The following is a 21,259-nucleotide window of genomic DNA, read 5'->3' on the forward strand; positions in this document are numbered from 1 at the left end:
AGCCAAGTTCAAATGGTTTGCTAGTCGGTACACTAGCGGTGTGCCGACGGGGGAGTCCGGAGCGGAGACGTCCGCGAAACAAGGAACTCGCTCACTACGATCCAGCGATCCCAGTGATCCACCTCTCCTCCTGCGAACTGCGCCGACCTGCCTTACTTTCGGCCCCTACACCTCGAAATTCTGACTTGTCCCTAATCCACCCATAAATCCTCCCAAAAAGTCAACAGAGATAGTGTTAAACCCCGATGAAAGAAATTCCTCAACTTTGTAACATAAATCTCGCGCCGTTTTGAAAACCCATGGTTTCGATCATTCCGTGAAAAGTGAAGGAAAACAGAATTACCAGTGAAAAGTTTGTGTTCCGAGGTTTCTTTTCACCACATTGGGAATTTCCGCAAGGGAGGATTTGCGAGAACCTCGTGAGTATCCTGGGGTTGATTACAGGGTCCAGGTGATAAGGTATCCTTAGTACATTTTTCTGGGACTTAGAATTTCTATGATTTGAATTTTAAATGGAATTGCTTTGAACTCCATTTAGGCATCGATGTAAGTATCAGCTGATATTCAAATTGGTGTTTACGTTTCTCTTTTTTTTTTTTGGATCCGAAGATGTCATACGTATCGTCGACTTATATGATTAGCGGAGCAGTTAAAGGAAACGCAAAATGAACGGTTTAATAATCATCATTGATGTCGTACCTCGGTAAAAATATCGATTAACCGAGTACTTATCGGGTAATATTTACAATTCCTGAATCACCGTCGATAACAATGAGTTATTAATATGGAAAATTCATATCCCGAGTGGCTCGCGGATAGAAGTGTTCGCCAGGCTTACGCAATGCTGTTTACGTTTATTTTCTCCTGTTTTTTCCGTCATGCAACCGATGAACAGTACTTTTCCTAAACGCTCGTTACATTCATTACCTCAATTGCACCCGCAAGTTTCCGCCCGGGGAATGATTTTCTACTTCTCCCGAAAATTATTAAAAATTAAGATCCCTCGGTTTGATAATCGTCACGGGAAGTAAGTTGACAATTTCCTTTTAGAAACCCGAAAACCGGAAGTTTCCCCAAGGCGCGGTACCAAACGTCGCCGGAAATGGTCCGCTTGCTTGTCATGAAAGGCGATACGATATCTGGGACCCCTCGAAAAAAAAAAAAAAAATATACAAAAGAATTTTACATAAAAGTATTAATAAAGCGAGGATTTATCTTCGAAACTTATTTCCTCTCCCTGTCGTGCCTTACTGCACCGGAATTGTTACGTCCACTTCCGACATGTCAAGATGTATCATTACGTTTCGTAACAGTTTCGGACAGTGGTCGTCCTTGTTTCGTAGGCTCGTACGTGCGACAACGTCAATTGCGCAATTGCCGGTACTCGTACATGAATATACAATATGACACGCCCTTCAGGAAACCCGAGAACTCTGGATTACGAAGCCGATCTAAATTACACAAGTACAAGTAATGACTCGTCTTTCACGGCAACGAGAGAAAGAAAATTCTAATGACTCGACAGGATTTTTTCACGGATTAAATTACAAAATCTTGAGTTCAATCGGAAATAGACGAATAAGTATACAGCGCAAAGTTTTTCTTTTCTCTATCGAATTGTTGCAACATCGCTCTGGTTGAATAATTTCATTTAATAATCAATCCAACTCACGTGGAAGGTGATCACGTTGAAGGCGAATGTAAATCAGGGAATTAGAACGCAGGATAGGAGAAGTTTAATGTAAATCCTCGAGAAGCACTGTAATCTATCGGTTTTTTGCGCTCATATCGCGACCTTCGATTAAATCCCGTTCACGATGCTTGTCACACGTAGCGAGCTGATCGCGGAAAAGTAAATGTAACCTTTGACAGTCTCTCCATAAAGGCAAGATCAGGTACAGTGATAGTGCAATCACTCGTCGATTAATTCAGGAAAAACTGAATTATTTCCGGAAATAGTTTGTTCGTCTGTTCCTCGCGTGAAAAAAAAAAAGGCTTCTCGCTCCCCGCAGATTCTGATTCGGTCGAGTGATTGGTAATCATCGGGTAATTAGTCTCATTTTTACGGTATTCTTATTAACGAAGCACGCAGCGGCATTACGTGTAATGAAGTAACTTAATGTACAGACAGTTACTTCACGTTAGATAATCGGAATCCGAGCGTGGATTTCATTTCCGAGACGCGGAGTTTTGCAACTAACCGAGGATTTCCTCGGTAAGGTATCAACAATTTTCGGCAAAAACGTATTAACAATTATCCCCCGATTTATGCGAGGCATGTTATTTTCAGTAAGCGTAAAAGTTAAGTACGGGGAAAGCGGTAAGAAACCGTGGGAACCGAATAGCCGCAGCGTATGTCTTAAATGAACAATTTTTGCATATGGCGGCCGTTACCGGTATCATCCACTTCGTGAATTAAAAATAGAAACAGCGCCTTTCGATTTCTATAAAGCGATAAAACGCGATCATATCACGATATGCTAATTGATCGGAATTAACGACTTTCTGAAAGATGCTCCCGGTGTCATTCCTTGGCCATCGGCGAATCGAAATCGGTCGTCGGTGCATTTACATTTTATTGAAGTGCTATCGGCGAACCTTAGATCTCGCCTATGCTATCATCGATGTCTCCTTCGGACGTCGATGATGTCAACTAATGAGCGTTTGCGGACTTAAAGGAGACATTAGATAAGATCGAGAAATAAATGAAACCAGGAAATATACGCCGTTAAAAATGTCCGCAAATAAACCTCGAATTTTATACCTTACCGGAGAATTTTTTTTAGCTACCTTGTAAAATTAAAAATCATGTCTGTTATAATTTTAGTTTGCCCTTCTGGACATTTTCCGATCCTTGTCTCGGTGATTCAGGACATCGGGGAAGTAAAGGTTCGTCGACCCAAAATATCGAAAGTGAGTGGACGATCCTGTCGGACGAGAATCCACGAAACTTAGGAACCAGAAACCAGAAACCAGAAACTGGTCGAGCCGGTATTCTCTTTCCGAGTCTCGAGGTGAATTTTAAGCAAGTTCCCAAGACATAAAGAGCTCTCGGTTGGGTTCTGGTTTCCGGTGGGAAAAAAGAAATAAGCAGAAAAAAATAAAAGACCGACCAATCGGAGGACACCCGACACGCGACTCCTGGTCCCAAAAATCCACATTTTGCCTTCTACGTCGCACGCGAAGGTCGCGTTATTGGTTCACGATCATTCGATCAACTTCCCGGAAGTTTCTCAATGATCTGTCGAGAGTGGAAGTCCTTCTCGATTTTAAGCAATCGAACATTAATCGGTCCCGACTTCCACGTGGGCTCGAAGACCACGTGGAGGTTGTAAACAGAAATTTAAATTTATTCGCCGTGGATTCTCGTCTCATTAAGCACGTATGAAGCCTGTCATCGATTCAGCAAACCCCGGAAAATGTTCCTCTCATTTGTAATTATCTACTCAAAGTCCCACAAAGGCAAGGGAAAAATTCTCACATGACCAAATCTGTCGTTATCGATAATTATAGAAATTCCACGATGATTCACGATCGATTGGTCGAGTTCAGATTGATTTCCTAGGAGCTTTCTACTGATTTTGATGAGCCCCCAAAGACGGTTCTATCCATTTCCCAATGATTGGCAGATATTGCTCGATTTATGGTCACGGATGTCGAGATCATCCACTGATTTCGATCGATAGTCCGCTCTAAATAATTTCGTCTCATGCTGAGCGTGTAAATAATGCCATACTTATAAATAATTGCCATTGAGTGACAAATTCTTGTTTCACGGTTTAACTACGTAATAAGTTAACTTGTGCCGATTGTCATTTTCAACTGGGATGTAATGTACGTACACCCATTTCTGACAAATTCCGACAATTATGGCATACTTGAAACAATGAACTCCGGGGCACGTAAATCGTCTTATAGGCTGCATACTCGGGCTCACGTTTTCTCTCGTAAAATTGCCGTTATGTAAAGACATGAAAGAGGAGTCACATCTTGGGTAAACGGAGTTCAGAATTTCGTGAGAGTCTAAAAATTATGAAAAGTATGAAATTAAATGAACATCAACGTTAACTATTTCTTCCACAACGACGAGATCTTTTGCAATCGCGGCAGCAGATCGAATTCACGTGGTTGCAATGTACAAAAAAAAATCTCTCTTTGCGCTTGGCCTAAATAAACCGCAAACAAATATATTGTCGCGGCGCATAATCCTACTCGCGTTACATACGATATAAGACATGCATCATACGTGGGTCATACACCAAGTTATGCCCACAACCAACCATCACTTTTACTCCTTTCTCTCATTATCCAAGATAAATATTCAGGGGAGCAGGGATTTTTTTTTTCAAACCCTCCGTAAAAACTATGCACTATTATAGCATTTAATGTATGCCGGTAAACCGATTTAATGCGTGTACGTCGAAGCACATTCCTAGGAAAATCACGGCGTGGGTTTTCCATTTTTCTTCGGCCATGAAAGATCGGGTTAAAAAATGTCTCATACAGAAAGTCACCGATGCGGATTGATCGAACCTATTGTACAAGTACCGCAATCGCGCCAACTTCAATTGAACCGTTCCGCACGTCCGTTCGCGCGTGGCTACTTGCTCGTATTACTGCAATTCGAGATAAGTCATGAGCACCTTTCGCAATTCCTCTTTTTACTCCCCGAGACTCCGTACAAGGCAGAGCAGGAAGTGTCCTAGCCCTTGTAAAAAAAAATAATTCCGCCCGATCACGGCCCATTTGCCGCATTAATCCGAGCAATTACCGATCGGTCGAGTCGATTAACTAGTTTCAAGTAACGACCCATTTTCGCGGTGTTTATGCGACATATTAAATTTTCCCGGAAAGATGAAATAAAAAAATAAATATACGCGTGACTTCAAAGTCACGTGGCATTATACAGAGATACAAATAATTGGTCTGTCTCTTCCAGAACACGATGCTCCCCGTAAGGGATGAACAGCTGATATCGAGCTCCAAGTCGGTCGCCCTGCCTTCGGTCGCCTGGTTCTACCTCAGCGCTGAATTCCTCATCGGGGCAGCTCTCTCAGGAATTCTCGCACTCCTCGCCATCATACGAACCGCATTACCGAAACCACCGAGGGAATTGTCCGGCGACGTGGTGCTGGTAAGTCCGGTAATTACTATTTATGGTCCCCAATTATTCAGTGCGCCCTGACGACCTGGCCGGAGCAACTTCATCAGGAAAGAACGCGCAGTCATCTCCGGCCTTGCATTCTTGAAAACGGCTTTCTTCGCCGTACATCATACTTTATCTCCTTAAACAAATGAACAAGTAAGGTTCCATTAATATATTTTACCTAGGTCACGGGTGCGGCAACACCTCTTGGGCGAGCGGTCGCCCTAGAGTTTGCAAGGCACGGATGTTCGATGGTTTGCGTGGACACCGACCTAAACAGGGTGAAGGAGACGACGTCCAGCATCGTCTCGAGGTGCTCGAACGTCGAGGACATCTCGCCGGAGCATCGTCGTCAGGATGTCTCCGTAGCGGAGCGCAAGGTGTACGCTTATCAGTGTAATCTATGGGACAGGCACGATATCTTGCGACTTGCCAAAAAGACCCTCGACGAAGTGGGCCGAATCGACGTGCTCGTCACCTGCGTGGGTCATCCCGGGGAGGACATCCTGGACACAGTCAGCACGACCCTGATGAGCCACTACTGGGTCTGTAAATAATTACTTCGACTTTTGACCGTTCAATGTCTCCTCTTTAACATTTATTTTTTATTCTTGCCTTGCAGACTGTGTTGGCTTTTCTGCCCTCGATGCTGCGAAACGAAAAGGCCCACGTGGTTGGCATAACGCCGGCGAACTCTTCGGCAGATGCTTTCAGGGGGTCCAGGGCAGCTGTGGTAGGTCAGTAAAATCTAAAACCCAACAGAATTTTTTATAAATTAAATCTTGCCGTGAAAACTCGAGAATCTTGTAGGAAGAGTTTATTTATATTTATTTAACTTGATTTTTATTGATCCACAGGGCTGATGGAGAGCCTAGGACACGAGTTGTCCGACCGAAACAGTCACGTAACTTTCATCACGATCGCGCCCAAGATTGAGCCAAGGTAAATATAAACGGCTACTTGTGATAAATATTAGATTGTCTTGAAAGTAACGACCGTTTTATAAATTCAGGCAAAACGACGAGGAAGTTGCCAAGAGTATCATCGACGCTGTGAGAAGAGATCAACGCAGCATCGACCCGAGCTGGACCAGATCTCGCGTCCGATGAGAACGGGATCGTTAAATTGATTTTTCTTTAACGTAATTTATTGAAATTTTATAATTTATCTAATTCTCGACCTCCGAGCATTATTTCATCCCGATTGGAACGCTCATTTTTATTTATACACCCCATGAACGTGCGCAATTTTTTTAACGGAATTATTGCACGCAAGGAAATGCAATGATTCCTACTTTTAACTCGATTTTAATAATAATATAAACAATTCCTGTAATTTAGGCTGCCAGAGAGTCGCATCAACGAACGTACCGAGTTGCGAATGATTTTGTTCTAGATTAAGGCCCGTTTATACATCTCACATTTCCATAACCGTTTCGACTTGACTGGCATTGGAGGAATTAAAAAAGTATGCATAATTTCGGAAATTCGAGGGAATTGAAATTTTTACCCAGCACCCTCTCAAAGTCGCCGTTCGGAGATTCACCGATGATGAACAAATCCCCTTAATCGCAAATTAAGGTACCAGTCGAAATTACTCCGAAGCATGCCAGGCATGGTAACGTTTCATGGATTTGACATAAAAAATTGCGAAGAAGCGATAAACTGGACAATCGTGTCGCGGACTCGATAGCATTGCTGAAGACGCTATGCATACCGTGTTTCTGGTGTTCCTACATTTGCACCCCGATCTTTGAAGACGGTAAGTAGAAAGTACTCCCTAAGAACCTATAATTGCGCTCGATAAATCTGTATATTAAAAAAAAATTGGATGATCATTAGAAGACTACGTGCGCCCTACGTTGTCCAATAATGAGAACGAGTGCGATTCCCGTCCTCCCAAAAATTACTTGGACAGAGGAGACAGCAACGAGGTGCGCAGTCTTCCCAGGACCCAGAAGAGCTCCTCGAGGTCTTCCCAGGAGGTCTCCAGGACCTCGAGCACCCTCGTCGCCATTCGGCACGAAAGACTTCTCCGGAGCCACCCCAGAAGACGCGACCAAAGACGTCTCCCTAAAAGAGGTAAATAAATCCCCCCAGATTCCTAATAAATTTTTATAAATTACCATCCGCACCCTAGCACGAGGTGTAACAAATTTCTAAACGCTTTCCCAAGGTACGGCTCGATTAAGGTGCCCGGAAGGCGCGTTTCGCGTGCATAAGATTTACGGAGACGGGAATTGCATGTTCCGGGCGATCAGCTACATAATATGGGGTGACGAGGACCGACATGGACACTTGCGATCCACGGTACAATTTTGCGGGCCGATCGTTTCTTTTCAAGAGCTCTAGTTACTATCGTTACGGGTTCCTCCTAGTACGGAGTTAATTTAACGAGACCTCGTCTCTTGGAACAGGTGGTTCAACATATCCGCGACAACTGGCGGGAGTACGGTCCCTTCGTGATGGCGGAGTGGAACATAGGAAATCGCCAGGAGTACGTGGACTACATGCAAACCGACGGTGTTTTCGCAAGCGAGCTCGAGTGCACCGTCGCGACGAAGCTCTACAAGATGAATCTCTCGATCTACCGGAAGATCAACGAAAACGGGGACCTCAAACGCGTATTTCACAATCGGGTCAGCGGGAGTTTCGAGACGGCGAGGTTGCTCTTCACCGGGCGTTCCGACAGCGGACACTACGACGTCCTGTTCCCAGATTGAAGCGACTTCAACAACCATATAATTAATCAAATGTCGTCCCCCGTTTCCGAAAAATTCCCGTAAATTCCCCGTGACATCCCTCGACCAGTCTACCTCGTGCATGCCTCGGCAAACCCATGTATTGTCTAATTTCCAGGATGGAAAAAAAAATCACCGCCGTTAAAACGTCCCTCTCCGTCGAATACAACCCAGTTCTCGGGAATCGTCGTTTCTAAGATTATTTATTGTATAAATATATCACCAAATAATAGTATAAAATCAAAAGGACGCTCCTACGTACAGAGAAGCCGAGAGAGAGAGAAATCGGGAGTGGCGGAGGGAGAACTGAGTCCCGGGAGAGAAATAGAGAGCGAAACTTAACTTAGTATTCACTAGCACCTAAGTCGCAGCGCCAGGAAGGTCCTTGGGGATGGACAAACTCCTGCGTCCCAGGAAAAGGAGACAAGACCTATCGCCCTGGCATCTCCCAACGGATTAAAGGATCTCGTCGCGCGGCCCTTCTTAATTCTTTACACGCACAATGTAGTTAAACAAAAAATATATATATGTATGTATATATATCTCTTCAATTTTTAGGAATTATCATAAAATGTTACCTCGGCTCGTATATCACTAGAACAATGGGAAAATCGTAACGCGTCGTATATCTCTCACTCAAGCGGAGCTCCTAGGAGAGGATCATCCTGGATCCAAGAAAGACGGAGAGGAAATCGCGGATACCGAAGAGATTCCTTATCGTCCCGAGGCCGGAGTCCAAACGGCACCGACAAGTGTAATCGTGGCGGTCCGCATCGAAACGCTCTTCGGCACGTCCGCGCGATAACATCCCGCACCTCTTAAAAGTTAATTACGTATACATATATATATATACACTCTGCGTATTGCACATCGTGTCTTAAACCTTCAGCGGTCCCGACCCCGAAGGGGTCGCGAGGCGCGTCTCGGGGACGTCAAAACGATTTTTATACACCTTCCCGACCTCCTCCGCCCAAGAGAGCCAGCGGACAACCTGCAGGAATATGTACAGCGCCTCCCGGTCGCTCGCGCCCGCGCCTTTTTCCTTTTAACCGGCGCCATTAGCGAGGTGCGGAACCGCCGCGGGTCGAACGCCGACGCGACTCGGTCGACGAGGAAATCGGCCTGGAGCGAGCGATCTTACGAGCGATTTCAGCCGAGACTCAGGTCCTAGGCCCCTCTAGGGGACTCAACGACGATCGTTAGCACCGGATAACCGATCGTTACGTCTAATTGCGACCGCCTCTCGCCGAGGCTCGAGAGTCGTCCCTCGTCGCTCCCCGAAAGACTGCGGTCGTTCAACGACCAACGGAACTCCCCGTGGTTGACGGGTCTCGGCCTCCCGGTTACCGATGGGCGGCTCGAAACGACCCTTCCGCGTGGAGAGGGTCGAGCGTCCCGCCAGCGCGACATTCGGCGACTCCTGGATGTTCGTCCTGGACGGATGTTAGTATCGCATCGGTTGCCAGACCCCGGTCGCCTCGTCTCGGCGGTAGTAGCGGGGTCTGTTGTCTCGGAAGACCGTCACCGCCGGGAACTGATTGTCCTGGATGTACTTCAGGGTCGCCCGTATCTGGAAGAGAGAGGATTAGCATCGAGAGGCGAGGGTATCCTGGAAAAGCCGATCCCCGGTGCTCGTCTTATCACCTGGGACACGAAGTGCGGCAGCTCCACGTCCGGCGAGGTGGAGAGATGCTGCAGGATGAACTGATCGGACTGGGCCAGCCACAGGTCGACTCCTCGCAGGGGGTCGTAGTTGAAGGGCCCGATTCTCAGCAGGCCCAGGGTGCAGTCATAGACGTCCAGAACCTGAACCAAGGGGAAGCCATAAAAATATCACCTACCTTCCATTTATTATACACCATTGTACCAATAAACTAATAACAAGCTCCAGATCTCTCCCCACCTGCTGACCTCCCGTGAGCTGCCTGGCCATCCTCAGGGCCTGATCGGGACCCTTATCGGGGAAGGTCGCGGGGAAGATCTCCCCCGTCTTCACGTTGAGACCTATCCCATATATCACCGGCCAGTGGATGCTGCCCCTGACGGTGGTGTTGAGCTCCCCGACGCAGCACAGGGTCAGGTCGATCTCCACTGGCTGCTTGTGAAAGGCGGCTGAAACCAACGACGCCGTTGATCCTCTGCCCTTCTACCGTTACTCCTTCCGCCTAGTTCCAAAGCATCCCCGCCACCTTACCGAGGATATTATAGAACAGTTCCTCCGAGTAGTTTCTGGGGTCTGAATAACCCCCGACGAGCTGCAGCTCCAGTCGTCCCTCCGGGAACCCGAGGGCCAGCTCCGTCACCCTTTGGACCATCGCCGTCGCGGCGTCCTCCGTGCCTGCGCCGTCCAGGTGCGCCAACGCCACCGCGCCCGATCCTAAAATCGAGAAAGAAATCCCGTCGTCCTTCCTATCTTCTCTTATCATTACCTATCCTAATTCTATCGAGACGAGTCCCGAAGGTGGCCGCCGGAGAGAGACCCGCGTCTCGGTATCGCGCGCCTCGCGGAAAGGCGCAGCCGATAAAAAAGAATCCCGGAGACTCTTTCTCGGAGCGGCAGGGCGAGGCGAGGGACGATCTCGAGCGTCACGGCGCTCGATTTAGCGATATTTTCCAGTGGTTTTTGCCCGCGCGATCCGCGTATCGCTCTCCTCCGGGAGATTCCGAGAATGTTTTCTGCGCGCGTTTCCTCCCACCTCGGTCTCGCCGACCCGAGAGGGGTTTCGCAACGGTCGTCCCCTCGCCCCGCGAGGAGCGTTTCTCGTCCTCGTGGACGAAAGACGAAAGAAAGGCCCAGAGGAATCGACATCTCGGCGAGGCCAGGGTGTGCGCGCTCACCGGAGTGCCTGAGGACGACGATGATGCACGTGGTGGTGTCGTCGGCGCCCAGGATGCTGACGTTCTCTGAAAACCGACAAACCCAGATTAAGCCCCAGGAGCAACGTTCAACGAATAATCAACGATAACGTATATCAATACAGGATTTCAAACACCGAAATTCTCGGAATATTTTCTTTTATTAATTCTCCAGATGTATAGGAGGTTAACAGGAAAATTTTCAAAGACAAGGGGAACGAGAGGGTTAATGGGGTCCCGAGGGAAAAGGGGACTTTTCTCGGGGAGGCTCGGCCGGTGCGCACCGGATAACGCGAGGGAAAAGGGAGTAAAAAAAACTGGGAAAGGGGGGAAGGAGGACGAAAGTCGAGCCAAGGGAGAAGAGAGACGTCTCTACTGACTGTCGTGAGGCAGAGTGGCGGCCATCTCTCTCTGTTGTACGTAGAGGAGGCCCACCGGACCCACCAATTTGGCCGGCATCGAGTGTAACTGGGCGGCGCTCTCGCTGTATACCGGGTGGGCCGCGTACAGGGACCGGCTGTCCGAAGGGACCTCCTCCTGCAGGACCCCGTTCACCACCAGCACCATCCTGCTGCAACACACGAGGTCCTCGTTAGCGTCGACTCGCCGAGGACGTCAACCGAAAAGGGAGCGAGGAACACTTTTCGCCTCCACCTCGCCACTCGTGGAATAAAATTTAAACCCCGGTTTGTACGATCGCGTCTTCAAATTATAGAAAATCCTCTGAAGTACTTTTTAAGGTTCCTACCGATTGTCCGTGAAAATCCGATTTTTTAGTTTTATTTATTTTTTTATTTTTTTTTTTTATAGAGATGAAAGGAATAATTTCTTGAGAGATTCCAGGTAACGCTCCGTGCGACCGTACGCGGTGGGCGAGAGTTTCGCCTCTTCGGGGTTTCGGAAACAGGGCCTAGGTGCTTATATATAGACTTCGCGGTAAAGACGGAATAAAGAGAACACTCGGATGGAAATTCGCCGGCAACTCGAGGCGTCGCGGCGCCGACCTCCCTCCCTCCCCGACGTCGCGGCCCGGCGCTCTTCTCTTTCTGCGTGCTATTCGGTGCTCGCTTCCGCGAGTGGATTTATTTTTCGGTAAATAAAAAACCCCGGAGCTCGGGTCCTCGGAGTTCGTCTACGGTCTCGAACTTTGATCGATCCGAGCGCATCCGAGAAAGACCGTCGATAAGATTTATCGCTCCTCCGTTTCCAGCCTCTTTCACAACGGAAAGGAAACGAGCGACGAAGACCATTTCGCCTGGCCGAACGACGTCTCCTCCACTGGGGCCCCGTGGAATATTTCTCTCGACCCGGTGGAATACATCCCGGGGAGTGTTTCCCGAACACGCGACACTCGCGACGATTCCTTAGCCCACGCGTCGCGGGCCCCTTTGTTGCGCGGACAATGAAGTCTTCTCCGGCAGTATCGGATGCATGATCTACGAGGCGTCGCGAGGAGAAAATAGCGTTATCCAGTTTCTTATTTTTTTTGTTTTCTCTCCGAGATGCGCGGCAGACCCGGGGAATCGTCAGGCCCAAATCCGTTAACGGGCCCCATCATCCTCGGCGACGGTCAAGGGACTCACCTCGTGCGCCGAAGTCAACAACCGATGACCGATGGACGGGGGATAAACGCGATAAAAAATGTGAGGAACAAGGAAAAACTAGTGGAACCGAGGAAAAGGGAGGAAAAGGGAGGAAAAACGAGGAGAAAAACGAATCCGCGCGGGCCTTACGGGCCCAAGGAGCTCGCCCGAGCCTCGCCGAGCCGGCGATCGAGAATCGAGGTTAGCCCCCGACTAGAGTCCCGGAGGGTTCATTCGGACGGACGAGGCTGGCTCGTTAACGAATCGCGCTAATTATGGCCGCCTTATCAGCAGGCCCCCCGATTGGCCGAGCGGCCCGGTGGTGGGAGGGGTTAAAATCCAAGCGGGACCAATCGCCGGGCCGGAGCCAATCGGATGGGAACTCGCCCGAGAAAATAACATGTTTGGCTCGGCTTAGGAATCGACGTGCTCGTTTTTCGACGACACGGCCGACGTAGAGGGGCCCGGGGAGGACGCTCTACCGGGTGTCGAGGAAACCCTGCTCCGAAATCGGGCCCGACCGGGGGCGGGAAAATTCGGACTCGAGGTCCTTAAACGTCAGTCGGGATATAGAAGTTTTACTTAAAAAGGGGAGAAAAAAAGAATGGGGAATCTTGGTATTAAAAGTGGAACGCGTCCCCCTATGGTGGGTCCCACCCTTGGGGCCCGTTCCCACGGGAGTGGGAAATTGGCCCCGTAGACGGCGAGATTACAGGTAACGTGTGCCGGCCATTGTCCCCCAGGAAATTACACCGTTGAAAATCCATTGTACCCGGGGTGGAGCGGCGGGGCCTTATGGGGGGCCTTTTCCCTGCACGCGGTGTCGCCAAAGTCGGCGTCCCTCTTTCTCTCTCTTCGGGATCGGGCCCATCGCAACGGACAAGGTCGACCGGTCGGGCAACGGTCCCCGCGGGTCGGGCCCGCGTGCTTTCGATTTTTTCCTCCGGCCGCGGAATTATCGAGATATCGATCGGGGGGAGGGGTTCGATTATTGGAGCACGGCCCCGAGGGGAGGGCGAAGAGCAGGGCCCGGGTCTTCGTGACCGTAATCGGCGAGGGGCCGTACCGATCGAGCCACACGGAAATCCACTTGAAAAGTAGCCATTACCCTTAATTACCGCCCTATGCCGAGTGGTGTTCCGAGCCGATCGAGGATCGTCCTCCCGGGGCCCGTGGGCCCCGAGGAACGCACTCCACGGGCCGGTCCGTTAAATCCCCCAAGTTCCAACATCCGATCTAATAAAATCGAGCGCATGGAACACAGAGAGTCGATGAAAATTGAGGGAGACCCTAAAAAATCATCGCTCCCCCGATGCACCCCAAAATCGGAGGAAGTCCCCAGGACCCCGGGAAATCTCGCGACGGGCCGTCCGGGGAAGAACGGGCCCCGGGTCGCCAGAGATTCGAGGATTTATCGTAACTCGTTACCGGACCCTCGGACGTCTCGACAACCGATACCTCGTAAATTATCGGACGCGTATATTCCGAGCGAGGAGAAACGTCTACCCGGGGTCGAGGAAGTGCGCGCCGGAAACGTGGGCCCGCTCTGGTCCGAATTATCCGGGAATTTCCCCCAAAATCCTGAACGGTTCTCTCTCTAAAAAAAAAAACCCTAGAAAAACAAATAAACCGTGCTTACCCTCGGGGATAAAAAATGCGAGGTAATTAGCGAGCCTTCTCGGGGCCCGACGAGCGGCTCCTCAAAGCCGCAATTTAGCGACGGAGGCATGGATCTCCGATCCACCGGATGGAGCATAAAGTAAGACGTCGGACGAGGAGCCTGCATCGGCCATCTTACGTTGCTACGTTAATAAAAAGAGCCTCCCTTTCCCGATAGATCCTCCCCGCGTTCATTTCCGACCTAACCTAACCGTGCGCGCGCAGCCGATTTACGCGTCGCGCGTAAAACATCCGCATGCCGCATCTCTCTGTCTCCCTCTCCGCGGCGTAATTGCAGGCTCGTGGCCGGGGTTATTTATTTAACCGCGCAAGGAGCGTTGCCATTATCGAGCGGCTTTCCGCGAATCGCCGGCGCGTCGACGGATCCAGGAGTTCGGGCTTCCGCGGCGGTTATCGGCGACCGGACCCCGTTGAAATTAGCATAGGAACCCATCCCCGGCGCCGCAGCCCCCGAGAGACGTCCTTAATCGTTAATTAGCCCTGATTAATTAGACGGGGGTAATTACGGAGCGACACGCCGGGCGCATCCGACGCGACGAGGGGGCGCCGCCATTTTGGTACCGGATTTCGGCGCGAACTGGAGAACGATTAACGCCGCGAAAATGATAAACGCTTCGCGAAGTACCTTATAGACGGGTCGAGGATGGTCCCCGAGGGTTTTCTCTCGGTTTAGGAGACCGGACCCGAGGCGGGGAGTTTCGAGTTTGATCGTAAGCACGTTACGAGAAAAGCGCGAAAGATGGGCGCGACCCCGGGGTCGCGGGGACTCTTCGTCAACGTCTCCGCCGACGGCGGGTCTCGTGCAACCCTGTTAGGGCCCCCGGACAGCCCTCGTGGAAGGTAAGACACCGGTAAGGGGGATAACGAAGCCGTCCTTCTCCGAGGGCCGCTTATTGCGCGTCATAAATCGGATCCGATTGGCCGATAAACCCGGGAGTAACACGCCTCGATCGGGGCATCCTCGCGAGCGAGGTGCGCATTTTTCTTCCCCTTCGCCTTCCCTCCATCTCGACCCTTCTTCGAAAAAAGGAGACGGCGGAAATATACGATTTATAGCGGGGACTCGTATCCGGCGGGCGTCGCAACTCGTGTCCCCTGGAAATTCCCGAGGCATTAATTATTAATAAATAATTAGGAAGGTCGAGACTCGAGAGGCGAAAACAAAACGCCGAAAAGCCGGGTCCGGAGACGCCGCGAGAGATATACCCCGAATCAATGATTTCTCCACCGGCTTAAGAGCGGGGCCCGATAACGCGGCGTGATAAGGACCGACGCGTGAATTACGACCGGCCGATAAGCGGATTCCTCGCGCTAAATTCCCCCCCGAAGGGGGTCATCTCCGCATCCCGAAAGCTCCGGAATAAGGCATCCGCTCGAAAATCATCGCCGGTTAAAAATCTACGCTCACCTGTTTTCTTATCACGGTACCGATATCACCCTCTCGGACACGTTCCGGCCGCCATCTTCGGGACGCACGTCCTTCCTCGGTCGGTCCTCTCTCTCCTCCTCCCTTAATCACCCCCTGAAACGAGAAACCAAGTAAAGAAACACCCTCGACCTTATCACTCGTTATCGCCCTCCCCTGATTTTCCGATTTCCCTCGGAAAGGAGAGGTCGCGATAAAATCGTTTCTACCGTTCGAAGAGGGTCGAACTCGCCCGGATATCTTTTCGAAGAACTTCCCCAGGAGGTGAGTTTTCTCGAAAGAGGCCGGTGGAACCCTCGCGCGAGCTTTCTCGCCCTCCCCGCGGCACTCGGGTGCTCTTATGCAAATCGGCCGCGACACATGCGGAGGCATTTGCATACAGTGGCCGTCGGGCCACCGGAGTCCCCTGAATATTTATGGGGGCCACGGTTTCCTGCTATTGTTTTCTACGCGCCGATCTTTTTCCCGGTCCGAGGGCCGCGGCCGCGTCATCGTGGGAATCGATTTTTCCGGGGGGATTTCGACGCCAAGGGGAGAGAGAGAGAGAGGTCGTCGGGCCCCTTACGGAGTCATTATACCCCCCTTTCGGGGCCCCGGAGGAAGATACGTCCCGGATAAAGCGTCGGGTCCGAAGAAATCTGGACGCCGAGATAAGCCGATAAGGCCGGGAAAGGGACGGCAGACGTCGAGGATGGAAAAAAAAAAGAAAAAGCATCGATAAGCCGCAGCGTCGGGCGAGCTCGACGGGGAGGACACGATCCGAGAGATCGATAGGGAAAATCGAAGGCTCGATCGCGTCCGTAAAGCCAGGCCGACCGCTTCGCCGGTAAATAGAATATGTAAGGGAAAACTTAGTGCTCCTCCTCGTGGAAGATTTTTCTTTTCCCCGGCTCAGGGTCCCGGCAGTGGCCACAATTAATTCCTGGGAGTGTCCCGAGGATAGTACTCGAGTAGAGATTTTTTTTCCGGCAGATAGGAGCGGTCCACGGCGGTAAGGAAAATCCAAGAACTCGGAAGCGTTATCAGGCCGCGCTCCGGGGACGTCCACCGCGCTCCGTGACTCCGGCCCCCTAGGATCCCCGGTCGGGATCGATTCCTCGATTCTTGGGACTGGGGCGATCCCACGAGAGCGGTGGCTTCTCTAGCGGCGAGGTGCCGGGGCCCTCGAAGCACGCGCGGGTGCAGGTCCGAGCGGATAATTGTGCTCGCGGTGCTCGGTGCACACACACGCCGGTCCGCATTCCACGAGTGGAACAACCGGTACACGCTCCAGTGGTTCTCAGGTCCTGGGCCGAGTACGAGGGCCGTCGTTCCTTGCTCCACATCCCCCCGACCCCCCTGGTCCCCCGAACCGCATCCACTTTCCAGGGATCCAGGTTACCGCACCCTGAGCACGGACCTCCGATCAGGCACCCACAATGCGAACCGCCCCGGAGGTGGAGGCTCCCGCGACGAGGAGGTCGGGTAAAAAGAGGGATCCAGGAATCGTCGAGGGTCTCGATCCTTTCGCAAGGGAGAAGAGTAGAGGAAGAGAGAGAAACGGTGATAAGGACCGCTCGATAAGCGTCGCTCGCGTGCCATATCGTGGGTACATCGGGTGCGTGCGCGGGCGTTAAGCGCGTAATTCCACGGGGAGGTCGGCACCACCACCGCGGCACGTTCGCGGAATCCCTTCCGTAATTACGCGTGATTATACGCGTGTTGAGCGGGTAATGGCGCATAAACGGCGCGTCCACCGGACATTTCGCCCGTGGTAAATGTTTAATAAATCCCTCATTAACTCGACCTCGTGTTTACCGGCGGGGGGGTGAGATCGAGGCGGGCGGAAAGGGGAGTCCGGACGCGTAGGGAAAAATCCTGCATTTTTTTATCCGCCCTCTGGACCAGAGGGGAGTCCGCCACCGCAAGGTTTACCGTTCCCGCGGCTGCATCCGCGGTTGCATCCGCGGCAGCATCCACGAGAGCACCCTCGCGTCCACGTAACCCTCGGCCGAGATATATCCGAGGTGCCTCCTCCTCTCCAGCATCTCGGCGTTTCTCTCGCATCCCGGGATCTCTCTCTCTCTCTTCCTCTCGCGGGATCTCCTCCTCGAGCCCTCCGCTTCTGCGGCCAACCGGATTATGTATTCCGCGCCGTTCCGCCTGGCACCTTCAGCCCCGTAAGGTGCTAAATCCCGTGAAGTTGCCCCTCGCGAGGGATATCCCGGAGGAGCGGTCCTCCCAGGACGGATTTCGAGGACGCGGAAGGAGGCAGCACCGAGTCACGGGAAGAGGGACTTCTCGTAAAATCCGACTCCAGGGTTCCCGGTCTCGGACTCGCGTGTCAAGACCGGGGCCACGAGAGAGGCCGATACATCTCGCTCGTCCCCAGGGGCAAGGACCTCTCGATCCTCGCGGATGATCCTCGGCTCCGCCTCGAATCCGTGGGAAAGCTCGCGATTATCGGGCCGGAGGGGGGAATCGCATCTCGGCCCCGGGTATAGGCCTCTCGATCCTCTCCGTGAAAGTGTAGCATTTGCATAGCTATGCTGGACGCGAGTGCCCGGGCACGAGGGCGAGCGCGAGGATCGCGGCCGCGGAAATTCTGCGCGGCGATTCCGGCGCGGAAAAAAATTTCCGCGCCGGAGAAAGGGAGACACGAGAGAAGAATCTCGCCGGTGAGCGATGATCGCGAATCGCCGAGAAAAACCGGGGAAAAAAAAAAGAAGAAAATTGCAGCCCCTCCCTCGGAGCTGTCATTGATCAGCTGATCGCCGGAGAGGAACGACGGAACACGTGGAAAGACATTTGGTAATGGATTCGATAAGCGAGCGGAATTATTTTTTTCCACAGGGGGGGGTATCGCACGATTTTCCAAAATTCCGGGTGGAGGGAGACTTTACCCCCGGAGGTCGATCGAGACGTCGGAAAAGTATCGGGAGAGGTGCGCCGACCTCTGTCGTCGGTCGACCCCTGGGCGATAGCGCTCCCGATAAGGAGCCCCGACAAAGTTGGCGCATCTCGCGAGAGCCCTCGCGGATTACGCCTCTCTCGCAAGGAGTTGCGAGCCGAACGAGACAACGGCGTAGAAATGCCTGGCAACGCCGATCGACCCGGGCACTTATATCCACCGCCGACAGGGGAGTGATAAGCAGGAACGACGGAAAAAATGCGTAGCAACCGACATCCCGACTGGCGTTAACCTCCCCCCAGGTGAACTCGACTCGACGAAGGGTAACAACTTCTGCGCGATCGAGGCCCTCTAAAAACCATAAACGGGAAAAATATTTCCCCCGATAAACCATAAATAGAATTTAAGGCGACGCGAAGACGGTCCTCCGCGATGTCCGGTTTATGAGACCTTTCGGGTGAATTAATGCGAGGAGCAGTTTGAAATTTAATTACAGAGCGATGGGACCATAGCGCCGTGGTGTTACCACGTTACCGTGGTACCTTAGGACTATGGTACTACCATGTTACCATGGTAGTACCGTGCAGTCGTAAGACGGTGCGGCAGTTCGGCGCTCTCAGGCTGCACGTAGCAGAGGCGGTACGAGATGAGGCCCCAGGCGCGGTCAGATTAATGAAACTCATGCCAGTCAGGGTCTCTCAACCCGGGTGTCTCTCCCCAGGTCCTCTCCCAGAATCCCTGGGAACGGAAATACAGGACCACCGTCGAATCCCGATTGCCCTCCGAACAGTTGCATCCCCGATAAGAGTAAGACGCGCGTCGCCACGTGGACCTCGACGCTCGGCGATAATTCATTTTTTTTATCCCCCGAAATTCAAAGATCGATCATTCTCGTTAGTCCTATAAAAGGACCGATCTGACCCCCTCTCGAGTTCCCAGGTTAGGCCCGACGAGACGATTACCTCCGTTTCCTCCCTAGGGAAGTGATAACAGGTGACTCGCGACGGCTGCGAGCTCGCCGTTAATTTCAGCCACGCCGAGATCCGCGATCCCCGGTTAATTACCCTGCCGACGATGCTAATCCGCGAACCGATGGCTATCGCCCTCAAAGCCCCTCTCGTGTACCCCCGTCCCCCTTTTCCGCCCCAAGGGGCCCCATGAGGCCCTCTCAGCACCCCGTGGCGCCGCGCAAGGAATTAAACCTCTTATCGAGATATACCCCCTTCCCGGTTTCCAGGGAAATAAAACCGGGACAATCATCATTTCTTCCCCGGGCTCCGAAATTCATCCACGCGCCAAGCATTAAGACCCCGCGATTCCGCCCGATAATAGGACCTTCCCCCATAACTCGCCGAATTAATCGACCCGGTGCACGAATGGACCTCCATACCCCCCCAAAAAAAATTCAAATCCAATATACAGCGACTGGTTATCCCGGGTGATCGATTTACGGCGTCCTCCTCTGGAGTTACCGAAACCTCGCCGGCGTTATCGGTCCGATTTAAATCAGAGATCGGCCCGACAGTCCCGATAAGCCCGAGAGCCGCCGAACAGAGGACCCCTTCATCCGGGTGCCCTAAAATAACGACTTCCCGGGGGAAGCGGGAGGAGATAAAAAAAAAGAGAGAATAATCTCGAGGCGACCAAAAACGAGGAATTTTTCGGAGCGATCAAACTCGGGGTATCTTGATTTTTTATCTTTCCCTCTTGCGGCCTTTTCTCGTCTGATTCTATAATATTCTAATAAAGCACGTCGAGAAGACGAGCGAGGAGGACGCCGTTCGCCGGGGTGCCGGCGTTGGTTCCGCGGCGTTTCTCCCGCTAGTCGGTACACGAGATGCACTCTCGGCGACCGAGAGAGACTTCCTGCGACCCGCGATCCTTCCTCCCGGTGTATGACCCGTGTACCTCTAGAGATGCCCTAGGTACTCCTAAGAGAGCATCCCAGCATCCCGCTCGACGAAGAGCGTCGCCTTGAAGCCCGGCAAAAACGGGAAGCGATTACGCACGCGGCCGAGACAAGGCGCGTTTATACCGCACGCGAGCGAATACCGCGCCGATCGCTTCCTCGAGGTGCATCGAGACAGAAAGAACGGGGAAACGCGTACATGTAGCATATTAATTGGTACTATGCATAGAAGTAAACAAAAAAAAAAATATATATATATGCGCGTATTATTTTTTTTCTTCGTTTACAGTGGACTCTCGATTACCCGGAGCAACGACCCAGGATAAATACCCGGGTGATAGGAAATCGCAAATAATGTATATAATGATCGAATTATGTGTATAGTAAACTTAAATGTATACAATGACCCCTTTGTGTCGCTTTAAGCCTGCCACACCTGAAAGCGTTAATTTCAGAGGTGGTTGACTCGATGAGGGGTCCGACAGTGACAGCGTGTAACTGCCGCGCTTTGTCAATGGGAGGATCAGGGTATCGAAAGTGAGAGAAGGGATCGTAAGTACCTGTTATAAGTGGTCCTCGCAGGTGGTGGAGGCTCCTCGACGCCGATCCCCCCCGGGACCACGCGGCGCGGCCGAGGGGTCGAACCTGTCCGCGGAGCGCAGGGAAACGCGCGGTTACGCAACGCGCAACTGGTGGCACGCACGAGCCGAGCGGCCGTGCGTCGCGGAGTACTCGAGTCCAGGGAAGCGTTTATAGGTTAGGTACGAACCGAGTCGGAGCGCGACCTCGACGGGACGTGCGGGTGCCGCGACGACCGGGACGCGGCCACGAACGACCGAACCTCTCCGACCTCGCGGTCCCAACGCGTCCCTTCGCGAGCCTGACGAGTCTGGAGGCGTACGACTGGACGACGCTGGACGACGCGCACTCGCGACTCGTAGTACTCACCACTGACGGGCGCCGACAGTCACTGAGCCGGCCGCGTCGCGCCGCCACTGCCCGAGGTTCGGTCGACACCGAGGGCGGCGC

At 52.0% G+C, this 21,259-nt stretch overlaps 3 protein-coding genes across 7 annotated transcripts; 2 read left to right on the top strand and 1 right to left on the bottom strand.

Annotated features, from left to right (window-relative positions):
• The first annotated feature begins 1 nt into the window (after window position 1).
• Window positions 2-6,632, top strand: LOC105696512 (short-chain dehydrogenase/reductase family 16C member 6-like). Its single transcript, XM_012419041.2, has 6 exons — window positions 2-419; window positions 4,940-5,134; window positions 5,332-5,691; window positions 5,769-5,883; window positions 6,004-6,088; window positions 6,159-6,632. The coding sequence occupies exons 2-6, from the start codon at window positions 4,946-4,948 to the stop codon at window positions 6,253-6,255; spliced, it is 846 nt and encodes a 281-aa protein (XP_012274464.1). The 5' UTR covers window positions 2-419; window positions 4,940-4,945; the 3' UTR covers window positions 6,256-6,632.
• Window positions 6,633-6,734: 102 nt separating this feature from the next.
• Window positions 6,735-7,988, top strand: LOC105696513. 2 transcript variants are annotated; one of them, XM_012419042.2, is made up of 3 exons: window positions 6,735-6,907; window positions 6,988-7,227; window positions 7,563-7,988. In XM_012419042.2, the coding sequence occupies exons 2-3, from the start codon at window positions 7,018-7,020 to the stop codon at window positions 7,866-7,868; spliced, it is 516 nt and encodes a 171-aa protein (XP_012274465.1). In that variant the 5' UTR covers window positions 6,735-6,907; window positions 6,988-7,017; the 3' UTR covers window positions 7,869-7,988. The 2 variants fall into 2 exon arrangements, with proteins under 2 accessions (XP_012274465.1, XP_012274466.1); XM_012419043.2 differs by lacking the exon at window positions 6,735-6,907 and adding an exon at window positions 7,322-7,455 and having other exon boundaries at window positions 7,148-7,227.
• Window positions 7,989-8,073: 85 nt separating this feature from the next.
• Window positions 8,074-21,187, bottom strand: LOC105696511 (protein N-terminal asparagine amidohydrolase). 4 transcript variants are annotated; one of them, XM_012419038.2, is made up of 8 exons: window positions 20,791-21,187; window positions 15,414-15,527; window positions 11,123-11,310; window positions 10,725-10,790; window positions 10,081-10,263; window positions 9,790-9,998; window positions 9,531-9,692; window positions 8,074-9,456 (listed from the first exon to the last, which is right to left on the bottom strand). In XM_012419038.2, the coding sequence occupies exons 3-8, from the start codon at window positions 11,307-11,309 to the stop codon at window positions 9,331-9,333; spliced, it is 933 nt and encodes a 310-aa protein (XP_012274461.1). In that variant the 5' UTR covers window position 11,310; window positions 15,414-15,527; window positions 20,791-21,187; the 3' UTR covers window positions 8,074-9,330. The 4 variants fall into 4 exon arrangements, with proteins under 4 accessions (XP_012274461.1, XP_023290190.1, XP_012274463.1 ...); XM_023434422.1 differs by having other exon boundaries at window positions 11,123-11,313; XM_012419040.1 differs by lacking the exons at window positions 15,414-15,527; window positions 20,791-21,187 and adding an exon at window positions 12,326-12,566.
• Between the last annotated feature and the right edge of the window lie 72 nt (window positions 21,188-21,259).

This window comes from Orussus abietinus, unplaced genomic scaffold (assembly GCF_000612105.2).
Source record: "Orussus abietinus isolate OABI.00-Male unplaced genomic scaffold, Oabi_2.0 scaffold15, whole genome shotgun sequence".
NCBI classification, from domain to species: domain Eukaryota; kingdom Metazoa; phylum Arthropoda; class Insecta; order Hymenoptera; family Orussidae; genus Orussus; species Orussus abietinus.

Coding starts and splice junctions, on each gene's coding strand:
- LOC105696512 (XM_012419041.2), top strand. CDS start 4,946: ATGCTCCCCGTAAGGGATGAACAGCTGATATCGAGCTCCAAGTCGGTC. Junction 5,135..5,331: donor TGTCCGGCGACGTGGTGCTG/GTAAGTCCGGTA, acceptor TATTTTACCTAG/GTCACGGGTGCGGCAACACC. Junction 6,089..6,158: donor GCGCCCAAGATTGAGCCAAG/GTAAATATAAAC, acceptor TTATAAATTCAG/GCAAAACGACGAGGAAGTTG.
- LOC105696513 (XM_012419042.2), top strand. CDS start 7,018: ATGAGAACGAGTGCGATTCCCGTCCTCCCAAAAATTACTTGGACAGAG. Junction 7,228..7,562: donor AAGACGTCTCCCTAAAAGAG/GTAAATAAATCC, acceptor CTCTTGGAACAG/GTGGTTCAACATATCCGCGA.
- LOC105696511 (XM_012419038.2), bottom strand. CDS start 11,309: ATGGTGCTGGTGGTGAACGGGGTCCTGCAGGAGGAGGTCCCTTCGGAC. Junction 10,791..11,122: donor CGCCACTCTGCCTCACGACA/GTCAGTAGAGAC, acceptor GTCGGTTTTCAG/AGAACGTCAGCATCCTGGGC. Junction 9,693..9,789: donor AGCTCACGGGAGGTCAGCAG/GTGGGGAGAGAT, acceptor CCCTTGGTTCAG/GTTCTGGACGTCTATGACTG.